We start from the raw sequence: 21,571 nt of genomic DNA, 5'->3' as shown, positions 1-21,571 counted from the left end.
AATGTTTTTCTAATTTTTTAGTCAGCTGCATTGATTTCAAATGTATGAGACAGCCCTTATATTCGTATCTATATAGTTATAAAAAGATGGAATTATTACTGTAATATTTTAAGGTTAGACCTGAAAACAAGAACAAAATTAGTATGTAAAATGACTATTAAAATTATTGTGGGTCATTCAGCTTCAAGTTACTGAATACATTATAACAACATCATCAAACTGTTAAAAAAAAAAAACAATCTCATCTTAATTGAACATTTTTTAATGGATTTCTCATGTAAGACTCTGTTATTGGAATGATTTGAATCCTTTTGCCATAGCCGAGTAAAGCAGGGTTACCCAATTGAAGCAAAGCACAAAGTGTTTTCAAATTACCATTACATTTTAGTTACCAGTAAAATAAAACATATATACAAGGTTAACAAATTTAAAAAACTTTGTAAACGTAACAGAATATTTTGTCTGTATTTCTGTTTGTCTTGGTGTGAATGGGGTTGATTTGAATGGGGTTGATTTACTAAATGGGTACAGACTGTCCATTTGCGTGTGTTTTCTCACTGGATTAAATTTGGTGAATCTCTTGTACATGATTAGTCAATCAAAATTGAACACAGCTTACCTTATTTACTAAACACACACCTTCCTAACTGAACAGTCTGAACTCTTTTGGTAAATAAATCATTTTCTTTACTAATGACTTGTCATACCCAGCAGTTGTGTATGTGAAAACTGTCGGTTTGTGGAATTTGTTCAGTCAATATAGTAAACAAAAAAGGCATATTAAAAATTCCATCACAATAACCTTCATTTCCTATTGAAAACAAATCTGTAGCCAGAAACAAATTGTATTTTACTGTGGAATTTCAGCTTTCAAGCAGATCAAGCTTGGCCCTCCCAGCAGATAGGGACATTGCAAAACACACAGACAATACATTTAGGTACATAAGTTGTTCAAAATACGTAGAGCAATGCAGCATTTGTACAGTCAGTTGTTTGTGGTACTCGTTGTACCATGATAATGAAATACAATAAACAATGCAATGCAACCAGTAGGCAACTGACAATGAAGCGCTGTCACAAGCCATTTCTTGGGAGAATTAAAAGACATGATATTCTTAACCACAGACCCACAAAGACATGTACTGACTTTTAATTAGTACAAAGGAATGAATTGACACAGAACTATGGACATTATACTAGAAATCCATTTAGATGTTTATATGAGAGTGCGATTTACTAAAGGAGTATGGGCTTGCACCTAATGGCACTTTCAGATTTACTTGCGTAACTTGATTTGGGATGTATTCAGTATTATTCAAGTGCATTGCAGTTTAAAGAGAAACTGTACCTAATCACATAAGGTACACATCACTTAAGATCCACTAAAAGATTTGAAAGCTGAACATAGCATTTCCTTTTTCCGTCTTTCAATAGACCTTGATCATCATGAGAATACAGAAGTCTGCACTGGATATATGATTAAAACTTCTCCATCTCCTTTCCTATATTGAGCAATGACCACACACTGGCTGCATGTAAACATGCCGCAGAACAGTCTATACAATAGCAGTGCAGCCTATGTATGTTAAAATCACCCAAAAGGATTAAAGAAACATTGAAACATGTAAGGACTTTAATTGACTATTTACAAAGAAAACCAGTGAAGTGGGCTAGCACCAAAATGATTCCTTTAGTAAATCTTACCAGTGGTCAAATTTTATCTGAATATACTTCCTCTTTCCTTGCAGTGATATGATGTCTAATTTCTTGTTCACAATCTATACACAAGATAACAATGTTTGATCAGCTTGACATGTCTGTGCATATCATACTGTGTGTATAAAAATCTGTATTTTTTATGTCTCTTTTTTCTTTTTTATTTTATAAAGATGTATTAAAAAGACAAATAAACATGCAGTTATTAAATTTATACCTTTTAGAAATGTCTCTGGACACAAGAATATGATTTTACGTATATTTTGTTAATAAATAAATCTAAGAATTATCATAGTAAATAATTATGGCACATATTTGCTAAGGAAGGCCTTTCCATGAGACAGCTTTCAATGCCAAACTCTGATAAATGGAAAAATCATCCTTTAGCTGTCTTTTGGAATATGGACTGCTTAGTAAACATGACATTTTGTGGCTTATTTAAGATGTGTCTTTGGTGCAAATATTGTGCAAAACTAAACATTTCTTTTTTTGCTAAAAATGTCAAAGTTAATTCTGAAACTGGTAGAGGATCAGGCAGTGCACCTGTTGCCAGGGTCTGGAGAACAAAAAGGCCCCTTTATATTCAAGGACTTGAAGGCTGTAAATAGGGGAAAAACTTGTAATGCCTGACATCAGAACTGCTGATGTCTCAGGCCACCTGTGTCCCAAATTATGCATTTTTGTTTAGGAACCCCTATATAGAAAATCAAGATTAAAAGACACTTTGTTAAATAAGCCTTTTTTATTTTATTAATACGATTTGAAATTGATGCTATTATATCATTAAAAGTAGTGCCAGTTTTAGAGGAAAGATATGTTACTAAGGCTTTATATAACTGTTTCCTTATTTGGTTTCCTCACCTGTGGGCTTAAAAAGTAATTCTGTAGCCAGGCTATGGACATTTGAATATTGACATTTTCCTATCAAGTGGCAAATCTGCTTTAAACATGCCCTCATTGACCTCTGTAGCTGTATAGACGGTGGAATAATTTATCCTCAGATTCACAAGAAAAGCAGTGAAGTCATCCAAGTTAAATGTTACATGCTCTGTGTTTACATTGAGATAAAGGCTGTCTGGCTTCTAAATCATTGCTTGAAATGGTGGGAAGGGTGAGCTAATAAACTGAACTTACATGGCAATTGCATGTAAAGTAGGAAAGGGTTTTGATTCTGCAGGGTCAGGCAGGACCACACAGGGAAAACTGCAGGAGCTAAGAGGAGAAGTAATTTAGAGGGTTCAGAGGGATAGGATGTTTAATTGAAGGACAGCATCATTAAATTTAAATTTTAGATTCATGAGGGTGAAGTACTCCACACTATATGCAGCTACACAGGTCAGTAAATATTTGGGACTTGTTTTGAAGCTTTATTTGCTGCTTGGAAGGCATAAATAAGTATTTGAATATCCTTTGACCGGCTACAGTTAATATTTAAATGTAAACTTTCACAATGACATGTTTAAGGAATATGTTTGTTTCTTGCTAACTTTGCTCTGACAGTCTTCTTGAACACATTTTGAACAGATTATGTACTACCATTTTAAGACCATACATATAACAAGAGATGTAGCTCTGAGGCACTGCTTCCCAAAATCCACAGAGGGAAAAGGAAGCAGGAAAACAAAAACTCATAGAGTTTGACAGCTACTGAGGCAACACTTGCCATTTACAATATAAGCCCAATTTTTTTTTTCTTTTTGCAACACAACTATATATTAATTTAATAAAATACACAATATAGCTCTTATACACGCAACAATTTGGCTCATATGCACTAAAATTGCAAATAAATCATAAAAATATGTCATTTTGATGTAAACACATTTAAATCTTCTTACATTTGCACATTTAAATGGTCATGTGATATTTGTTTTAATGAATAGGACATTTTACTTTCCTGAGCAAATTTTAGTGTCCACAAATAATTTAAAAAAATATTTTTTTTTAATTTTATTGGTTAAGTCTTTTTTTTTTAATGGAAACAATCTTTTTTTCAAGAACCATTTTATTTGAAAAACAGAATTATTTCTCATGTAAATAGTTGTGTGTATATTTTTGTAGGACACTAAAATTCTAATTCAACACTTTTTCATCATACATAAAGTGAATTAGCAAATGCAAGTGCAGGACACAGTAAGTCGACTATATAATTTTTTTTTGTTTTATATATATATTACTATGTGTGGCATGGAAATGCACTACATGACACTGACAGGTTTTACTGGAAATGTTTTTGGAATGTTGATCATTTATATAGAAATGGTAACCACAAATGGGTATCGATGATTGGTGCAGCTAAGACTACAGCAAAAATTAGTTAGGACTTTAATTAGAAGCTAGTGATGTTCATTTAAAATCCACACATATATTAGTTAACCCTGTTAATTAATGGGTTCTTTTCCTCAGCAAATGAAAAGTCACACCAACTACAGTGGGAAGTTGCACAACTTCACAAGTAGTTCCAGTTATGTTCCCTTTTACAACAGATTGTCAAAATTCACCACAACATTTTTTTTTCTTGACTTTGTCCAAAAGTATTCTTTGTCAAAATAAAGCCAGTGTAATCTGAGTAAAAGAAAAAAAAGACAGTGACAAGAATTTGGGGGCACTTTAAAAGTTCACTTTTAGCCACAAAGCAGCATCTGTCCATCATCTCCCCTGAAAATGTGCTGTACCAAGGGAAAACTGCATGAAATTTCAAAAAGGCAAACATAATAGCCTCTTTGTCCATTTCACTTTCTAACAGCCACAGGTTCACTACCTCGACAGTCTTGCAAGAGCTTATCAATTTCTCTCACAACCTCCTCGGCATCCACTGACTCTCGGCCCAAATCGCGATTCGAATGCTCCAAGTGCTCCAAGACAGCGTCCATTTCACTTGAGTCTCGGCTCACTCTGGAGTGCACGTCAGCAAATACACGAGCCATTGGGTCTGCTGCAATATACTGAGGGTCCTTTGTCTGTTTACTAGGTGATATGTACTGATTATCAGAGGACAGGTATTGACTGGTTGTTTCTGCCAAGACTCCTGATTTTATTTCACAGCCATTCAATGGTCCCTTAGTTGAGGCACAAGGCTCAATGCATGTCTTGGTTGGACTGCTAGATGCAGAAGGAACCTCTTGTAGCAGAGGACTCAGGGCACGCTTGGCTTTTAAGTATGGTTTTACATTGGCAATGAGTATGGTGTGCTCTCTTTTGTCTTTTCCAAATGTACAAAATGTCTTTTTTCCAGTTGGATTCACAGTTTCATAAGTCTCAGTTTCAACATGAGCTTCCACAGTTGGAACAAAGAGATTTGTGCGATAATCGGCATTTTCAACCTGGTTTGCTGTAGGAAACTGCGGCATCCAACATCTGTCAGAATGACCAAGGACCCTGCATTCATCTGTACAGTTAACACACTCCTCTTGTTCTGTAAGACAAGAACATGTGTTTCATTTTACCGCGCATAAAATACAATAAAAAGCATGCATAAATAACAGCAAACATTTATAATAAAGACATATAACAGCAGAGATATATTGGAGAGGTGTCCAAAAACAACTGAATAGTGTTGCTGTGGGTTTTGCCATAACATAGACATATAATAATCTTTCTGTACAAAGCACCAAATTGCACTGCAGATTTTATTCCAATGCATTTAAAAAAAAATAATGAATGATGTAGTCCTGTGTTGGGAGCTATAAGTAAATAACTGATCCTTCCTTTTGTGCCACAACATGCCTTATACCTAACTTTACAATTAAAAACGTTTTAAACACAGTATGCCTACTCTATTTATTTTTTCACAAAGAAATATATTTCGTCAGCTAGCTTTTGTTCATGTGCTAAGGCAACATCTTAAATTCACTCTATTATGTATACACGGTAATCATTCTGGCATGAGCTCTAATACTTTATTCCCTTCCACTGGTAATAAAGCACTGGTGAAGCTGTCACTAACCACACCCAGTGTCGCATTATTAATTGGAACATGACCTGTTTTTCTGCTCCCTATCAATAGTACTAAAGGAGACTTTCCATCTAATTGTGCTGGTGTTCTAAACTAACTAGATTTAGCTATAAATCAAAAAGACTCATTATACTATCATTTGAAAACCTGTGTCCGAATCTATTTTACATTTACTGAAAGGTGAAACACCTAAATCATTGACGAGGCACGATACTGTGAGCTGTCCAGGCTTCTAATTAGGACTATTCACATTCAGATTAGCAAATGGCAAGTTAAAGTCTTGGTTGGAAACAAATCTTTTGAGTACATTAAAGGAAATCTATCATGAACAAAACTACATGTACAAGAAGCTTCCAGCTGAAGTGACCATTCTGCAAACCTTGGCTGTATAGTGCCAACTGGGCAGAGAAGATTAAGGGCTCATTTATGATGCACAGTGAAAATCTGCTCTCCATTATGGGCCCCTACGCTATGCATACTGCGCCCCATGTTATAAAAATCAGGACGTAGAAAGTAGCTGGTCAAGCCCAGTAAACTCGAGTCTTGGTTTACTACGAAATGTGCCGAGTTACTCACAGGTACAAATCATTTTCAAACCTAGCCATGAAACAAACTAAAAATTAAAAAAAAAAATTTGAAAATAAAACACACCAATGGAAAAATACTTTTAAACAATTAAAAATCTCAAACTTGCTGTTCTGCACTTGACCACGATTTTCTCTTTGGCATTGAAAATGTAATGGACAAATTACAAAGTATTTACTACAATGACCTAAATACACAGAGCTACTGTATGTTTAGTGTATGGAGGGGAAAAAAAATAAAGTACATGAAGAAGCATGAAAATTGAGGTTTAATTTTCCTATTCAAGGAGAAAATAGAAAATAATGATATGCATGTTCTGCTTTTTAAAACTGCTTGATTTAGCTGAGGTTTTTAATTTAGCTTGATGACAAACACTCTAGCTACAACGATGGCTTACATCATCATCATGTTTTCACTTTTTTACGCTCATTTGTATGTTCCTTGATGAGTAACATTCTAAAGAAAATCACTGTTGTATAGCAACTCCATGGGAACACTAAACTATGCAAGTATAATGGGATTTATGCATAACAAGCATGCAGGTTATCACTATGTCACAGATGGCAGCAAAACTTGAAAATGAAAGTGACACGTTAAGCATTACTGAATCATATTACACCTCCTGTCTACTTTGTTATTCCATCACAAATAATAGAACACATTCTAAATTTATAGAGGGCATATTTCATTAGCATGGAGACATGGAGTGCCACTGGTGGACGTCTTACATATGACCTTATCCTACAAATAATGTCACCTTTAACACCTTCTACTTCAAATAGATACAAGAGAAAAAAGGAGGGAAGTTTTTTCTTAAAAAATGAATAAACAATGTGATAAACACACATAAAAACAAGTCTGTTTTATGTGGTAGATAGGCCCACAACTTGTGATTTTACAATACAGCAATACATATTATATATTTATATAATTTCAAAGTGATACCAAATGACTCCTACCAGAGTCTCTGCGTTTGTAATGGCAATACAAAGACATCAGCCATGCTGTGACATTTTCAACAATCTCTTATATCGTGCACCCAAAAGAAGGCAAGACATTTGTCACGGAACAATGTGCACATTGCAGCACCTGCTGTGCTACATATCTGCATTCTGCAGGAATGTTACAAATGCTGGCGGTCATATATGACCTTGGTGGCTGTTTAGGTTATTTAAGTCTCTATGCCAGTGGCATTTTATTTTGTGCAGCATTATATAGGAGAAATACCTAATGAGCAAATACTAAGGATATACAAACAAATAGCATGATGTCATTTTGCAAGTAATATATTTCCACACCCATTTTTCAAAATACATTTTCACATTTTAGGAGTATAGATAACAATATGTGTAGAATTATGAGGTAAAAACAACTTGAGTATAATTCAAAGGAAAAAAAAAATCTACATCGGTCATTGCAGTAGTTTTATTAAAAAAAAAAATGATTTGATTCAAAATCAAACTGCATACCACCTTTTTTTCTCAAAAAACAGTGTCTTAATTCAAAACATTTTTTTTTATATATTTTGGGTACAATGGGCCTGATTTGTTAAGTCTTACTAAGGCTGGAAAGGATACAATTTTATCAGCAAACCTGGGTGATGGAATTTGCTATTTGTTAGCAAATGTTTACAATCATGGACCAGATCCATCCAGGTCTTTTGGATTCACCCAGGTTCAGTGATGAAAGTGTATCTTTATTAAATCAGGCCTAATGTGTAAGAAAAAACTCAGTTTTCAATTCTCTCTTTAGCCTATAGAGAGCGCTCTTCCACAACCTCCTGTTCTGATGAAAACATTTCATCATAGTACTCATTTGTTATTCTCGGTTGCTGATCATTCTTTGTTAAATATGGCATAAAACCCTTTAAAATAGTGTGGGGCTCTTGAGTTAATATAGGGAGTGTATTTTAGAAATGTGTGAGGAAAGGTAAGTATTTGTGAATGTTCCACCAGTGATCAGTGCCAAGAGTGGTAGTGTGGACAGAGAAGCATTAGGTCAATTACTGAACATTGGGTACACTGACATTGCATGGGGTAGGAGAGGGTATAGTGCATTTAAAAATGTAACTTTAATCTTGATAGTGTATAACAGAGATATATTAAGAAATGAATGAGAGGGCAGTTTCTTTAATGTCAAGCTTGTGCTCAGTCTTCAACAGCATAGGGTAATCCACACAAGTAAATACTAAATGCCGATGTGATGTTGTGGAGAAAAAAATGGAGCTATGTGGATGTCAGTAGTGACTTTTGTAAATGTATTTTCTGTTGAACTGGCAGAATCCACACTGAAAACAGTTATTTTCATTCCTCAATGCTTGGATGTGAACATCAGGTTTAGTCTAGCCAAAGGTTTATTTTAAAGAATGATGGGCAACCAAAGCTGTCTCAACTTTGTCTTCTGATAAATAGAGCATTTTATTTGACATGTGTACAGTAAAAGGATCATTCCCTTTTAGGAACAGCTCAACTACAAAGATTTTAGCTACTGATGTCTAAATTGGTTAAATGGCTAAATATTACATTAAATGCATGGCCCAAACAACTTTTCAAGACCTTACATAAATATTGCTTGCTCTCATGTCTTTGCACAGTTTTTCTCATAATTTAGGTTTGATGGTAAAAATTTAAGATGGATAACTTTGTAAAGTCTGTTTAGTTTATGTCTTCCCAATAAACTTTTTTACACATGTCATGTTTGCTTTCAAACAATTGTAAATTTATCATGACCTTCAGATAATATGTATTCTAGTCTATGTACATCTCATTCACCTAACCATTTCTTTTACAAAAATTAATGTCACCTCACCTAAATGTATCGTTTTAAATAATCAGCTAACAACACTATTTCTCTATATACTACTCCATGTGTTCACCCAGCCATTTACCCTATTGCCAATCACATAGGATGATGCACACAGGTATATGCTTCCACTCTTTTACATCATGTAAGTATGGAACAACAAGCTGTTGCATGGAACCATGTATGAACATCACAATATAATCGATTGGAATAGGATATATTTTATTTAAAAATGCTTTTGTTGTGATTTATGAATTCATATGGTCTGTATAAAGGTTTCCTTGTAATTGTTTTTTGATCAGATGTAGATGGCGACAGTGTTATCTACATTTCTTACTTGTTAGTGTGATTCACCAAGTAATTATTTTTTGTGTTTTACTCATAAGGCAAAAGAGTGGGTATATTGCAAGCGTACCAGAGATTTGGAGAAAAGGTATATACAAATATATATTCATGTGAAGCAGAGTTAGCAACTGTGGTGGGGCCCAGATATGGCCAGTATGAGTTATGACCCTTCTGTCTTCCACAAAACATCATGATATGTATGAGCCTGTTATATATGTTTATATAAAAAGGACTGATATCTAGAGGCTGTGCCAAAAAATACAAGCAGGGGAAAAGGACTAGTCACCAGTATTGCCTGTGATCTCCCTACAGATTATCAACCAGAGATTAGCAGCCACAAACAAAGCAGTATGTGTGATAGATGTTACACCACTATGAGGTTGAAGGCACAGAGGTGCCTAGGCAGATGTGCTGTAATATGGACAGAGACAACTTTTTTTCTAATTTTAGTTCTGTACATTACCACAATTAATTTTAAATGAAACAACCGAAATGCAGACTTTCAGCTTTAATTCAGTGGGTGGAACAAATTGCTTAAAATGTGAGGAACTAAAGCCTTTTTTTACACAATCACTTTATTTCAGGGGCTCAAAAGTAATTGGACAAATGAAAAAGCTGAAAATAAAATGTTCATTGCTAATATTCATTTCTGTAGTCTTGAACTCATGGACATCACCAGATGCTGGGTTTCCTCCCTTTAATGCTCTGCCAGGCCTTTACTGCAGTGGCTTTCAGTTGCTGTTTGTTTGTGGGGCTTTCTGTCGGAAGTTTAGTCTTCAATGAATGAAATGCATGCTCAATTGGGTTCAGATCAGGTGACTGACTTGGCCATTCAAGAATATTCCACTTCTTTGCTTTAATAAACTCCTGGGTTGCTTTGGCTGTATGTTTTGGGTCATTGTCCATCTGTATTATGAAACGCCTCCCAATCAATGTGACTGCATTTAGCAGGATTTGAGCAGACAGTATGTCTGGATAAGGTCTCATGCTGCCTGTCAGCCATCTCATCATGGATTTCTGACCGATTCCTGAAACTCAACCTGGATAAAACAGAACTCATCATCATCCCCCCCTCAAATTCCAAATCTCCCCCTGACATATAACTTTTAACAACACTGTTATTCGGCCCTCCCCTCAGGCACGTTGTCTTGGTGTCACCTTTGAATCTACCCTCTCATTTACCCCCCATATTCAGAACATTTCCCGGTACTGTCACTTTCACCTACGCAACATCTCCAAAATCTGCCCCTACCTGTCCCCTGAGACCACCAAACTCCTTGTACATGCTCTTATCATCTCTCGTGTGGACTACTGTAACATCGTTCTCTCTGGTATTCAACTAACCCGACTCTCTCCTCTACAACCTATTATAAGTGCTGCATCCAGACTCATCTCCTTGTAGTTCTCTCCATTGGCTTCCTTTCACCTTAGAATCAAATTTAAGCTCCTGTGCTTTGCCTTCAAATCCCTACACAGGTATTGTCTCACTTACATTTCTGCCGCTCTCTCTGCTCCTCCAATGACCTACTAATGACTTCCTCACTCATAACCTCATCACATGCACGGCTCCAAGACTTCTCTAGAGCTGCCCCAAGTCTCTGGAATGGTCTTCCTCATCCTATTTGGCTTGCTCCTACTTTCTGCTCATTTGAAAGAGCACTCAAAACCAATTTTTTCAAACTTGCCTACTTATTTTTTCTGTCTTTTGAAACCATCACTATTTCCCACCACTACATATCTCCCATCATATTGTGTGTGAAATTCCACCACCTACTAGATTGTAAGCTCTTCGGGGCAGGGTTCTCTCCTCCTGTATCACTGTCTGTATTATTCTGTCATTTGCATTCCCTATTTAATGTACAGCGCTGCGTATTATGTTGGCGCTATATAAATCCTGTTTATTAACAATAATAATAATAATAATGTCTCTGAACACCTCAGAGTTCAATCGGCTGCTTCTGTCCTGTTTCACATCATGGATAAACACTAGTGTCCCAGTGCCACTGGCAGCCATGCACGCCCAAGCCATCACACTGCCTCCGCCATGTTTTACAGATGATGTGGTATGCTTTGGATCATGAGCTGTTCCACGCCTTCTCCATACTTCTTTCTTGCCATAATTCTGGTAAAGGTTGATCTTTCATCTGTCCAAAGAATATTTTTCCGGAACTGTGTTGGCTTTTTTAGATGTTTTTGAGCAATGTCCAATCTAGCCTTTCTATTCTTGAGGCATATGAGTGGCTTGGACCTTGCAGTGCACCCTCTGTATTTACTTTCATGCAGTCTTCTCTTTATGGTAGACTTGGATATCGATACACCTACCTCCTGGAAAGTGTTGTTCACTTGGTTGGCTGTTGTGAAGGGGTTTCTCTTCACCATGGAAATGATTCTGCCATCATCCACCACTGTTATCTTCCGTGGATGTCCAGGTCTTTTGGCATTGCTGAGTTCACCAGTGCTTTGTTTCTTTCTCATGATGTACCAAACTGTAGATTTTGCCACTCTTCCACATACAAGCACCCCCCTTCAAATTAACTCCAAGCCTTTTATTTGCTTAATTGATGATGACATAACGAAGGAATTGCCCACACCAGCCCATGAAATAGCCTTTGAGTCAATCGTCCAATTGTCCATTGTAAAAAAAAAAGCAGCTATTATTATTATAAAAGCATGTAATGTCTCTTCATGTTACAGTGTCATTGTAACATCAGACTGCTAGGTGTAGCTAACTCAACAAAGCATGTACACATTTTAATATTGTAGTTTAGAGTAAAACATCAGCATACATCTAAAAGCGGCAGATGGTATTTGTATTGAAAAAAAGTGACACTTAAAAAAAAGTTTGTCACAACAATATCCTTTCATGTGTACGAACAATGAAGAAATGTGTAATTGGGTTTTGACGACAGGATGTGAACTTCCTGCAAAACATTTTTTTTTCCATTTTCCTATATCTCTTTTTACAGATTCTAAACAATATAGTGAATTCAGCTATGATGCACTAGGATGCAATTCTCAGGAGCTAAAATTACAGAAACAATTGGTTTAGCCAGATGGTATCACTGATAAAGTCATTATATCATTCTGTCTTTCACATATCGGGGAAGTCACAATTTTCAAAGTGAATTACTGTACATCTTTAGATCTCTTTCCAGCTACATTTTAAGTGACTATATTTGTATATTGAGTAGACGACTGCTTGGTAACCGAGGATATTTTGCAGACTGTTAGTTCTTTTTCTGTTCATTTTCGTTATCTAAGGGACAGGTTATCTGCTGTCAAATGTATTGATTTCCATAAGCAAACACCCTACTATGATGCAATTCTGTCAGTGTAAATGGCCATGGTTTACAGCTGCATGTAAGTGATTATTCTATTGGACATGCTTCATTAAGTATGTGGGCAGTGTGGAAAATGTAACTCTTTAAATGCCAGTTCTGTCTTTCCCAAAACTGTACTCCAGACAAAACAGCTACATGCACAGATGAAATATCAATGTATAACATATATGGAAGCTGTATTACTTTTCAAAGGATTTGTATTTGTCCAGTTAGTTCTTACATTTACACAACTGTGCTGCACAAAAGGGCCCAGTCTAGCAGGGCAGGAGATCTGCTTTTTCTCTGCTATTGTAGAGAGTAGAAGACATATGAGTTTATCTATCTCTCTGCTCTTTCCACCTATCTCAGCACTAATGATTGGATTCATGTTCTACTTTTTCATCTCTCATTCGAAAAACTACTAGAGAGACTGTAAAGGGTTGATTGCAAGTCAAATTCTGGTACTTGCATTGCTTTCATTTAAAAAAAAAACTTAAAGAATTCCTAATAGATATAGAACTACATTACTTTTTTATATACATCTGCTTTAAAGACTAAAAAATGAAAATAAGTGATAGAAAAATGGTTACATGTGTAGTAAGCTACACAGGTAGCATGCATTAGCATCTTGTAGAAATTAATTGTATGACTGTAGTATTGTACCATCCTGGAAGATTGATCCATACAAGATACCCCTTCTGGCTACCTGTGTAGCTTACACCTAAGGAAGTCTGTTTCATATGTTTGGAGATTGATGGCCACTCATAGCAATAAATCATTATTTTGTAGCACAATGATGTTACTAAAATCTATGTATCTCTAGCCAACGTAAGTGCCAGGAAGCGGTAAATCTCTCAGTAGCATGTTCTATATCTAACAAAAAAAAATCTCTATTTTTGCACAAGCATCAAAAATTTCTCGAATAATATAAAAAAATGATAAGAAGATTAAAGAACCCGAGTTGGCAGAACAGGTTATGGTAGATTATGAAAACTTCATATCACCTAGCTATTAGTTTTAAATATATATTCTCCTTTTTAAAGAGAGAAGAATATCAACCCTTTTTCTTTTTTCTCATGACAGAAATAAACAACATCTTCAATTATCACTAGAAGACAAGGAAATGGTTCTGAGAAAGGCAATGTACAGACATGTCTACACTTGCACATACTGACACATTTATGATAATGGCAGGATATACACTTAGATTTTATGAGTTTTCATAAGTATTTTCCAGTTTAACATGTACCACCAAGCTAAAAGGCCAGACAAAATTCTGGGGATGTGGTTTAGAAAATTACCCTTCAGTCATCAGTAATTACTGATGCTAATAAATCTGTGCCATATTTTAAATTACAGGAAGAAAACTCCTTTCTGGCTGGTTTACAGACTCATTAGTGTGATTGTCAAATAGTTAGCTTGAAAGAGCCAATCAACACACCCTAAGCAAAACATAATAGAAGGCCACTATCCATCCATGCCACCCTCTACTTGAGCCTTACTTGACTGCCAGACATTGAGTGACTATACTGTCAAATGTAAAGCATCATGTGCAACAGCTAGATCTTGAAAATGGTCAAGCAATGGATTTCAAGTGCAGTAGTATATAATGCCTGAAAATGCAAATGCCAGTCAAAATCTGGACCTCAATCTGAACAAAATCCTGTGGTGAATGAATGCCCACAAAACCAAGACTGATAAAGTCATACAGAAAATGGATACTTTATTAGTTAATACTTGAGTGGTTCTACAAGCTTTTGAACCATGGGGTGTACCCATTTTTCACACATGGCTTTCCATGTTTATTTCTGTTAAATATTTACACAGTGGAAACCTTTGTGTGTTGTTTTATACCAGAGTTTAGTTTCAAATAATTTTAGAACATGACAAAGGTCAGATGATTTTTACTTAAGGCCTGATATGTAAAACCTGAATATGAATTGAAATAGAGTGAATTTATGTTGCTCATTACCATATAAATATACATGTGTATATATATATATATATATATATTTATATACATATATATATATATATGCCTACACAGGCAGCACTAGATATATTGGATATGCATATGCTTTAGTGAAGGGTGTCCAATGAAAAGTAGGGCATTGCAGAAGAAAACAAGCTGGTGAATAACTACAGTCACTGGCACCAGGAGATGAGGGTTATTTGTTTGAGGCCAAATCAATATGCTAACCTTCACATTAATGCATAATTTCAAATAGTAACAAATAAATTTGCCAAAATGATAGACAGCCATCTGAAGTCAAGGTTATTATATACAACCTTCTTTCACAGTAGCATGAATTCAAACAGCCGGTAACTCTACACTGAAAAATTATTTGGCAGATGGGTCTGGATAATGGACAAGGCTTTCTGTCATAATGAGCGCACTTATGGCTAAATGCATTACAAATGAAATTAGACGGATATATCTAATTTATCAACCACACAAGACAAAATATAAATAAAACATTTAGTAGGCAGCAGATGTCTAGTAAAATGGTCTCTATGTTACTGTCACAGAAAGCAAACTAAAACCACTTACAGAATACACCAACCTGTTTTTTGCTGCAGTCATAGCAATGGGCTAGGATTGAGAGAAGGGGACAAATACACCCAGGCTACATGAGGACTGAGGAGGACAAATAAATTGGTGGTCTACCACTACCATACACTGGGTCTGGTTCTATATTCAAACATATTTACCTTTGTACTGTCCAATATATACACCTATTCTACAGAATATCTTCACACCCATGATTCTCCTGCAGAATGGAGCCATCATGTCTGCTAACACTGCATCTTACCATACTACCTGTTAACATGTTACATGATGTCCCACTGCTATCTTCCAGTATAAGGCTGCAGAGCTATCAAAGATACCGTCTTTGTATTATCCTACAAACCTCTTTAATATTGTCAGAATCAAAATTGTGTAGTGACTGAGCCTCTAAACCAGTGGCCGGTTAAGTGTGGTGTAGCATTATTAATTATTCAGGATGGGGCCAAGTAGCGATAGGCAGGTACTTTACGGACAGGAAGGAACTCCAATAACAGGTACTCTTGGGACAGGCAGGTACCTCAGTTACAGGTAGATTGTCCAATACTAAGTTCTCTAGTAACAGGTATCATAGTGTAGGCAGACAACCCAGTATCAGCCACGTCCTCTCCCCTTGACATTCACTAGCCAATCCTTTGGTGGGTGCCTATGAGTTGAAAAGACTATGGAAAGCTGGGAAATTTAGGTGTTGTAGATCACAATAAGTAGCTTTTGGACAACACTGCTCTAGGCTGTGCATGTCCTATGCCAACAGTAACAGCTGTTCTCTTCAACACAACAAGCCCGTCCCCCCCCCCAAAAAAAAAAAATATGCATGCTTGTGGTAAGATTAATGTGTTTGTAAACCAGACAACACTACCAAAGGAACTCTCACTTTGTATACTATGCATATGTGATATACATAGAGACATTACATTATGGATATTTGACTCCAGTGTCTAAATGTATACCACCAAAGCAGTACGACTAAACCTCAAAATACATTTTTCCCTACACAACACATGTTCAATCACATATTAATCACAAAAAAATACATAATGGAGTGTGAAATCATATCATTAAATGTGACTGTAAAAATAAATAAATAAGCTATAGTCCATGCTTTACAGGGTTATCATAGTGTGCCTATGTATGCATGTTGTGGCCATGGTAAGCGAGTACAATTTCTGTGATAAGTTGAGGGGCTACATTTGCTGAGCATGCATAGGTGCCAGAAACAAAAGCATACCTAGGAAAAAACAGGGCTTTAAGGTATAGATTCTACCATTTAGCATGCTATTCTAGGGACTTTAGTTACATGTACATTGACACACCATTTACAATGGCTGGGCGTTCTACAAATAAACAATGAGTAATTCTTAACAGTGCAGTTAGTTCGCTTGTTTGTGCTTGGAGTTTTCAAGTTATTTGTTAATTCTTTATATTCATGCATGATAAATATACTGGATATGAACTTTTATATTAGTTGAATGTTGGTGTTACATGTTAAAGTGTGTGATGCCAATAGTAAATAGAGGAAGACCTATTTTATCAGTAAATGTAAAGATTTAGTTTGAAAAAAAGTTGAAGAGTTAAAACCATTGTTCAAGTTTTTAGTACTGTCCCATGTTCCCATGAACTCTCTCTACAATTGTCCTGATCACCATTGTCACCAGTAATAAAACTGAGAGTAAATCCAAAAACTTTAAAAATAAACACAATAACAACCAACTGAAACAGGCTACACTCTCAAGTATCATTGCTTACCTTTGCACATTTTTGTAACTGAGCATTAAGTATTGCTTAAAACACAGTTTGTACTTTGCTCTTGGGATAAGAAGACCTATTCAGAATTTGGACAACACTAAATTATGCTGGAGCAATGTAACTCGAGCCAATTGGACTCTTGTGCATATATTACTGAGACACACATGGTGCGCTGCACATCTAATTACTATATTTAATTACTATTTACAGCATGGATTCTGTAATTACTATTTATAGTATAAAGAGATTATTATTTACAGTTATATTTGAACTTGCATGGCATGGTAGGTTAAACAAAAGAAACAAATAGTTAAAAATCATTGCCAAGAGACCAAATGGCAAGTTGTTATAATCAATAGAACAGTCTCAAGTGTGCAGCCTTGCACTCTAATACAAAAAAACTTTTATTATAAACAATATTGTGCATTTTGAGGTTTATGACTTTGACTTCTGTTAATCAGTTATATTACCTTTAGGTTTGATTTATTTTGTTCATCAAAACATCCAAAAAATAGAAAAGCATTAGTAAACATTTTTTTTTACATTTTGACTAAAGAAGAAGTAGAAGAGTTGATCTCATACAAGAACATGTTTTTATGTCACACTCACTTTTAATCTGTGTAGGAAATGGGGGATACTCACTCCCAAAAGGTTAGGGATGGCAAAATAAACTCCCCAGTCTGTAACCCATTCCTAGCACATGTGAAGCATGATAAATATACTGGATATTAACTTTTATATTAGTTGGATATCTATAGGACTAACAAACCTATGTATCATTTAATGTACATTCAGAACATAATGTTACTTTTGTATTACCTGTTTTCATAGCACTCTGTTTACCTAAATGTATTGATACTATTTTACCCTGGTATAGCACATTTTTAAAGTTCCACACCTGCCAAAATATTGCCATTGTTTACGATAAATTGTTGAAGCACTAGAACATAAAAAAAGAATAGTAACCTCCCTGTAGGCTTCAGTAGTGTAGGGCATCCTACCTCTGACAAGATCCTAGTGAATGATGAGCCTTCCAAATCTCATGAGAAGATTCTACAACACAATGCTGGTAGCATCTTCTCAGTCCTTTATGGAGAACTACTGCGGGGGAATGTTTTTTTTTTGCTTTTTCGAGTGGAATGGAGAACTCAAGAAATGAACACTTAAGAAAAGGTCTGCTACATGTTAACCCTTTAGCAGATTATTACCTTTATGTAAACAGGGAAGTGTGTGTAGAAAATCTAAAAGTACTTCTTGTAGAGAGCCTAGGGCACTGCTGAAGCCCTGGGGATGGGTACAGGTAAATTTTATTTGAGCTGCTGATTTGGTAATATTACCAATCATTATGTATCTAAAGTCAGTATGTAAATTACAATGTTTTCTTGTGTTATGTACACAGAATATATTACAGTTTATAAATAGCGTGTTCACAGGTCATGGTACATGTAGGGATTCCACCTTAAGGTGTCCCGTTACAGCTTGATTGAATTCTTTTTCCAAGCTGTATTTTTCTGAAAAAAATCAAAATGTAAATTTTGTTACAAAAATGTAAATCTGGTTCCAACACTTCAAATAAACCTTCAGAGTGTTTGAATTGTAAGGATTGCTAAGAAGTTTCATCCAAGGTAACAAAGAACAGTCGAACCACAGTGCAAATAGTATCCTGCAGAGGAAATACATTGTACTATGGAATAGTTTCTCAAACAGACTGTTATTAGAAGACTGGCAAGACATCTAAAACCACTGTGTGAAGAAGTGTTCTCAGCTTTTTCTTCATAAGCTGTAAAATAACTGAAGAGTCATTTGTGATGTTTAGCATCAGCAGATTAGGACTGAACAATGTCTTTAATAAATCTATGTCTTTAATAAATATGCCTCAATGGCTTGTTCATCTGACATCTCATAAATTCCATTCTTCCCTGAGTCACTATAAGTGTAACGTCTGTTTACTCCTATCACTTAGAAATGGTCCATCAAAACATTTATATTGAGGTGTTGTGTTTCTGTTCTGAATAAGAAAATTGCCTTGATTAAAAAATGTTCTGGAATAAAAAGTGCAGTGCGGTAGATTTCTAATATAGATGAAACTAATGGTATTTCTGCTTTGTTGTAAACATTGGAGGTTATGTGACACTTCTGATGGGAACAATAAAGCAAAGTAGTGCCTGTGATTGCAGGTACCTATTTAATTACAATTGATTTGACATAAATAATCGGGAGTAAATAAATAGTTCTCTGAGCTTGTTTGCAGTTATTAAACGGAGGCATTTGAAATATGCACAGTATTGGCTTGTCTATTTATTTTCTTTAATTCCGTTTGTCAACACTTTAAATTGCCTGCATTAGCATACTGATTGGCAGTAAAACAAAATGAACTCTGGCATGGAAAGACTTTATATAGGAAAAGATTTTTTTTTCTGTTATTGTCATAAACAACATACCTATAAAAATCTTCCCTCAAAATCGCTCTAAATCATTTTCTGCTCCAAAACTCAGCACTGGCTGTAGTCATTTCAAGTTCCTCATTACATTGACCTGGCAGCAGAACAGGTTCAAGGTTATACAAAGAGATTTTTCCCTTTTTTTACTGCCATGTCATCTGTTTAAATATAATAAAAACTCATGGGAAGAAAAGGGCAGCAACACTACTTTATCTTGGTAAAATTCTCTCAATATTTCTAAAAAGAGGGGGAGTAACTATGACTGACATTATAACCTTAAGCATAATGAATACATAAATAGAAAAGGTTACCCAGTGCACAAGGGAGCCATATAAAAATGATTTAATTTTTCCAAAATGTTACAGAACATTAAACTAAATACACTTTACAATCCAATGCCTTGGACCATCTACATATGTATCTATTTTGTGTTTTGGTACCTTGCATTCAGAATATACACATTCCTATTATCATTTAATATGTTGCTTTTTGTGCAGTTTAAACAATTACTATGTACTCTGTGGGGTGATTTGTCAATGAAGTAAATCTTAGGCTGATCCAGCAAACTTTTATTCAATTTATAAAACCAATCAAGCAAAGCAAATGTCAGATGTGAGCCATTCGCACCACATCATTTGCACCATTGTATTATAATTTATCAGATCAGATAAACACATTGCTATTATAGGAGAATACTGATTTTAAAATGTTTCTTTTTAAGATATGCAGGCACAATTTATATTTCATTGTTATCTTTCATTTTTGTGAAGGGCCATAAAAAAGTAAACACTATTTTAAGGATATCGATATTCAAACTTTTATTTAGGTACATAATGGTTAACAACTCTGAACCTTGGACAAAGATTACATGTATTTAAAGCTAATCCCTCTAGTAGGGACACAGACCGCTATACAAAACCTAGGAGAGTGAACAGTAATCAATCCATTCTCTAGTTAGGAATGATACATTTTAAAGATGAATTTCAGCTTCAACCTTCTTCTTACTGGGTATAGAAGTCTTTCTAATACTATAGGTGTTAAATCTCTGCATAGCCTGCCTTCCACCTGATAACCTATAGAAACTGTCATCATCAAGCAAGCCCTCATTGGGGCACACAATCTTAAGTACTTCAAAAGTATTTTAAAACTACAGTAATACCAGTAGGAATAAGAGACAGAGGAATACAAGGAGGAGCAAAAATCTTTACATATCCTAAATACTTGAATAGTAATTTAAAAATACCAGAACAGGTAGGGATAAGATACATGCTAATAAAAGAGTAGCAAATATCCTTACTTGTACAAAAGTTCTTTAGAGCTTCCCTACAGAAAATCACAAAAGAAAAATATCTTAGGCTGTGTGATATCTGGTAAGGAGGTTCAAAGTTTAGATTAGCTAATATTGCCCATAAGCACAAAACCAAATGCTTAGGCTTTTGATAATTTGGATAAAACTTACCTGGTGCACCATTTAATGAACCATTTACTTATACTACTCTATTAACTATTCAACCCTGGACGGGTTTTAAACTACTTCAAAATAATGTTTGAACATATGTCTACTATAAATAGTACATAGAAAATGATGAAGCTATACACAAAAGTATAACTTACACACTGCAGTTGACTGGCTGAGTAGAACAGATACGCAGCAACATGATTGTTATAATTTTTGGATTTTTCCACTTTCAGGTGTTTTATTCGTGCTTTAACAATTATTTCAGAACATCACTTCTTTAGTGTGATACCTGATTCTTTCTATTCAAAGCAATGTATCCAATTTGAACAAAGGGTTGAGAAAGAGCAGCCTGCATTTGCAGAATGATTTTGCTTTTCTTTGCTGCTCTGCAGGAAGATAGATCCAAGACAGTTAATTTGTTGTTTCAGAGGGAAAATGTGAAACATAAAAAGATTCACTCCCCAAAGCTTTACATTTTCTAACACCAAGGGAACCAGATGTATTTGTAAAACCAATGCCTTGGGTATGTTTCCAGAGTTACTACTGAATAAATATCTGCCTCTGTTAGGCATCCATAATTGTTCTGGTGTAGAAGTGAATCTCAGTGGTACATGCAGTAATGACAAGAAAAAAAAA

General features: G+C 35.2%; 1 protein-coding gene across 5 annotated transcripts in view; it reads right to left on the bottom strand.

Annotated features, from left to right (window-relative positions):
• Nucleotides 1–246: 246 nt before the first annotated feature.
• Nucleotides 247–21,571, bottom strand: part of PCDH17 (protocadherin 17) — a 143,889-nt gene continuing 122,564 nt past the window's right edge. For all 5 annotated transcript variants that reach the window (XM_072410479.1, XM_072410481.1, XM_072410478.1 and 2 more), the window contains one exon: nucleotides 247–5,131. In XM_072410479.1, the coding sequence (XP_072266580.1) occupies nucleotides 4,449–5,131 (683 nt within the window). In that variant the 3' untranslated portion in view covers nucleotides 247–4,448. The remainder of the gene's footprint in view (nucleotides 5,132–21,571) is intronic.

The sequence above is a fragment of the Pyxicephalus adspersus genome, chromosome 1 (assembly GCF_032062135.1).
Source record: "Pyxicephalus adspersus chromosome 1, UCB_Pads_2.0, whole genome shotgun sequence".
Taxonomy (NCBI): Eukaryota; Metazoa; Chordata; class Amphibia; order Anura; family Pyxicephalidae; genus Pyxicephalus; species Pyxicephalus adspersus.
Note: the sequence above shows the minus strand (reverse complement) of the source record. Positions and strands in the feature narration are given on the sequence as shown.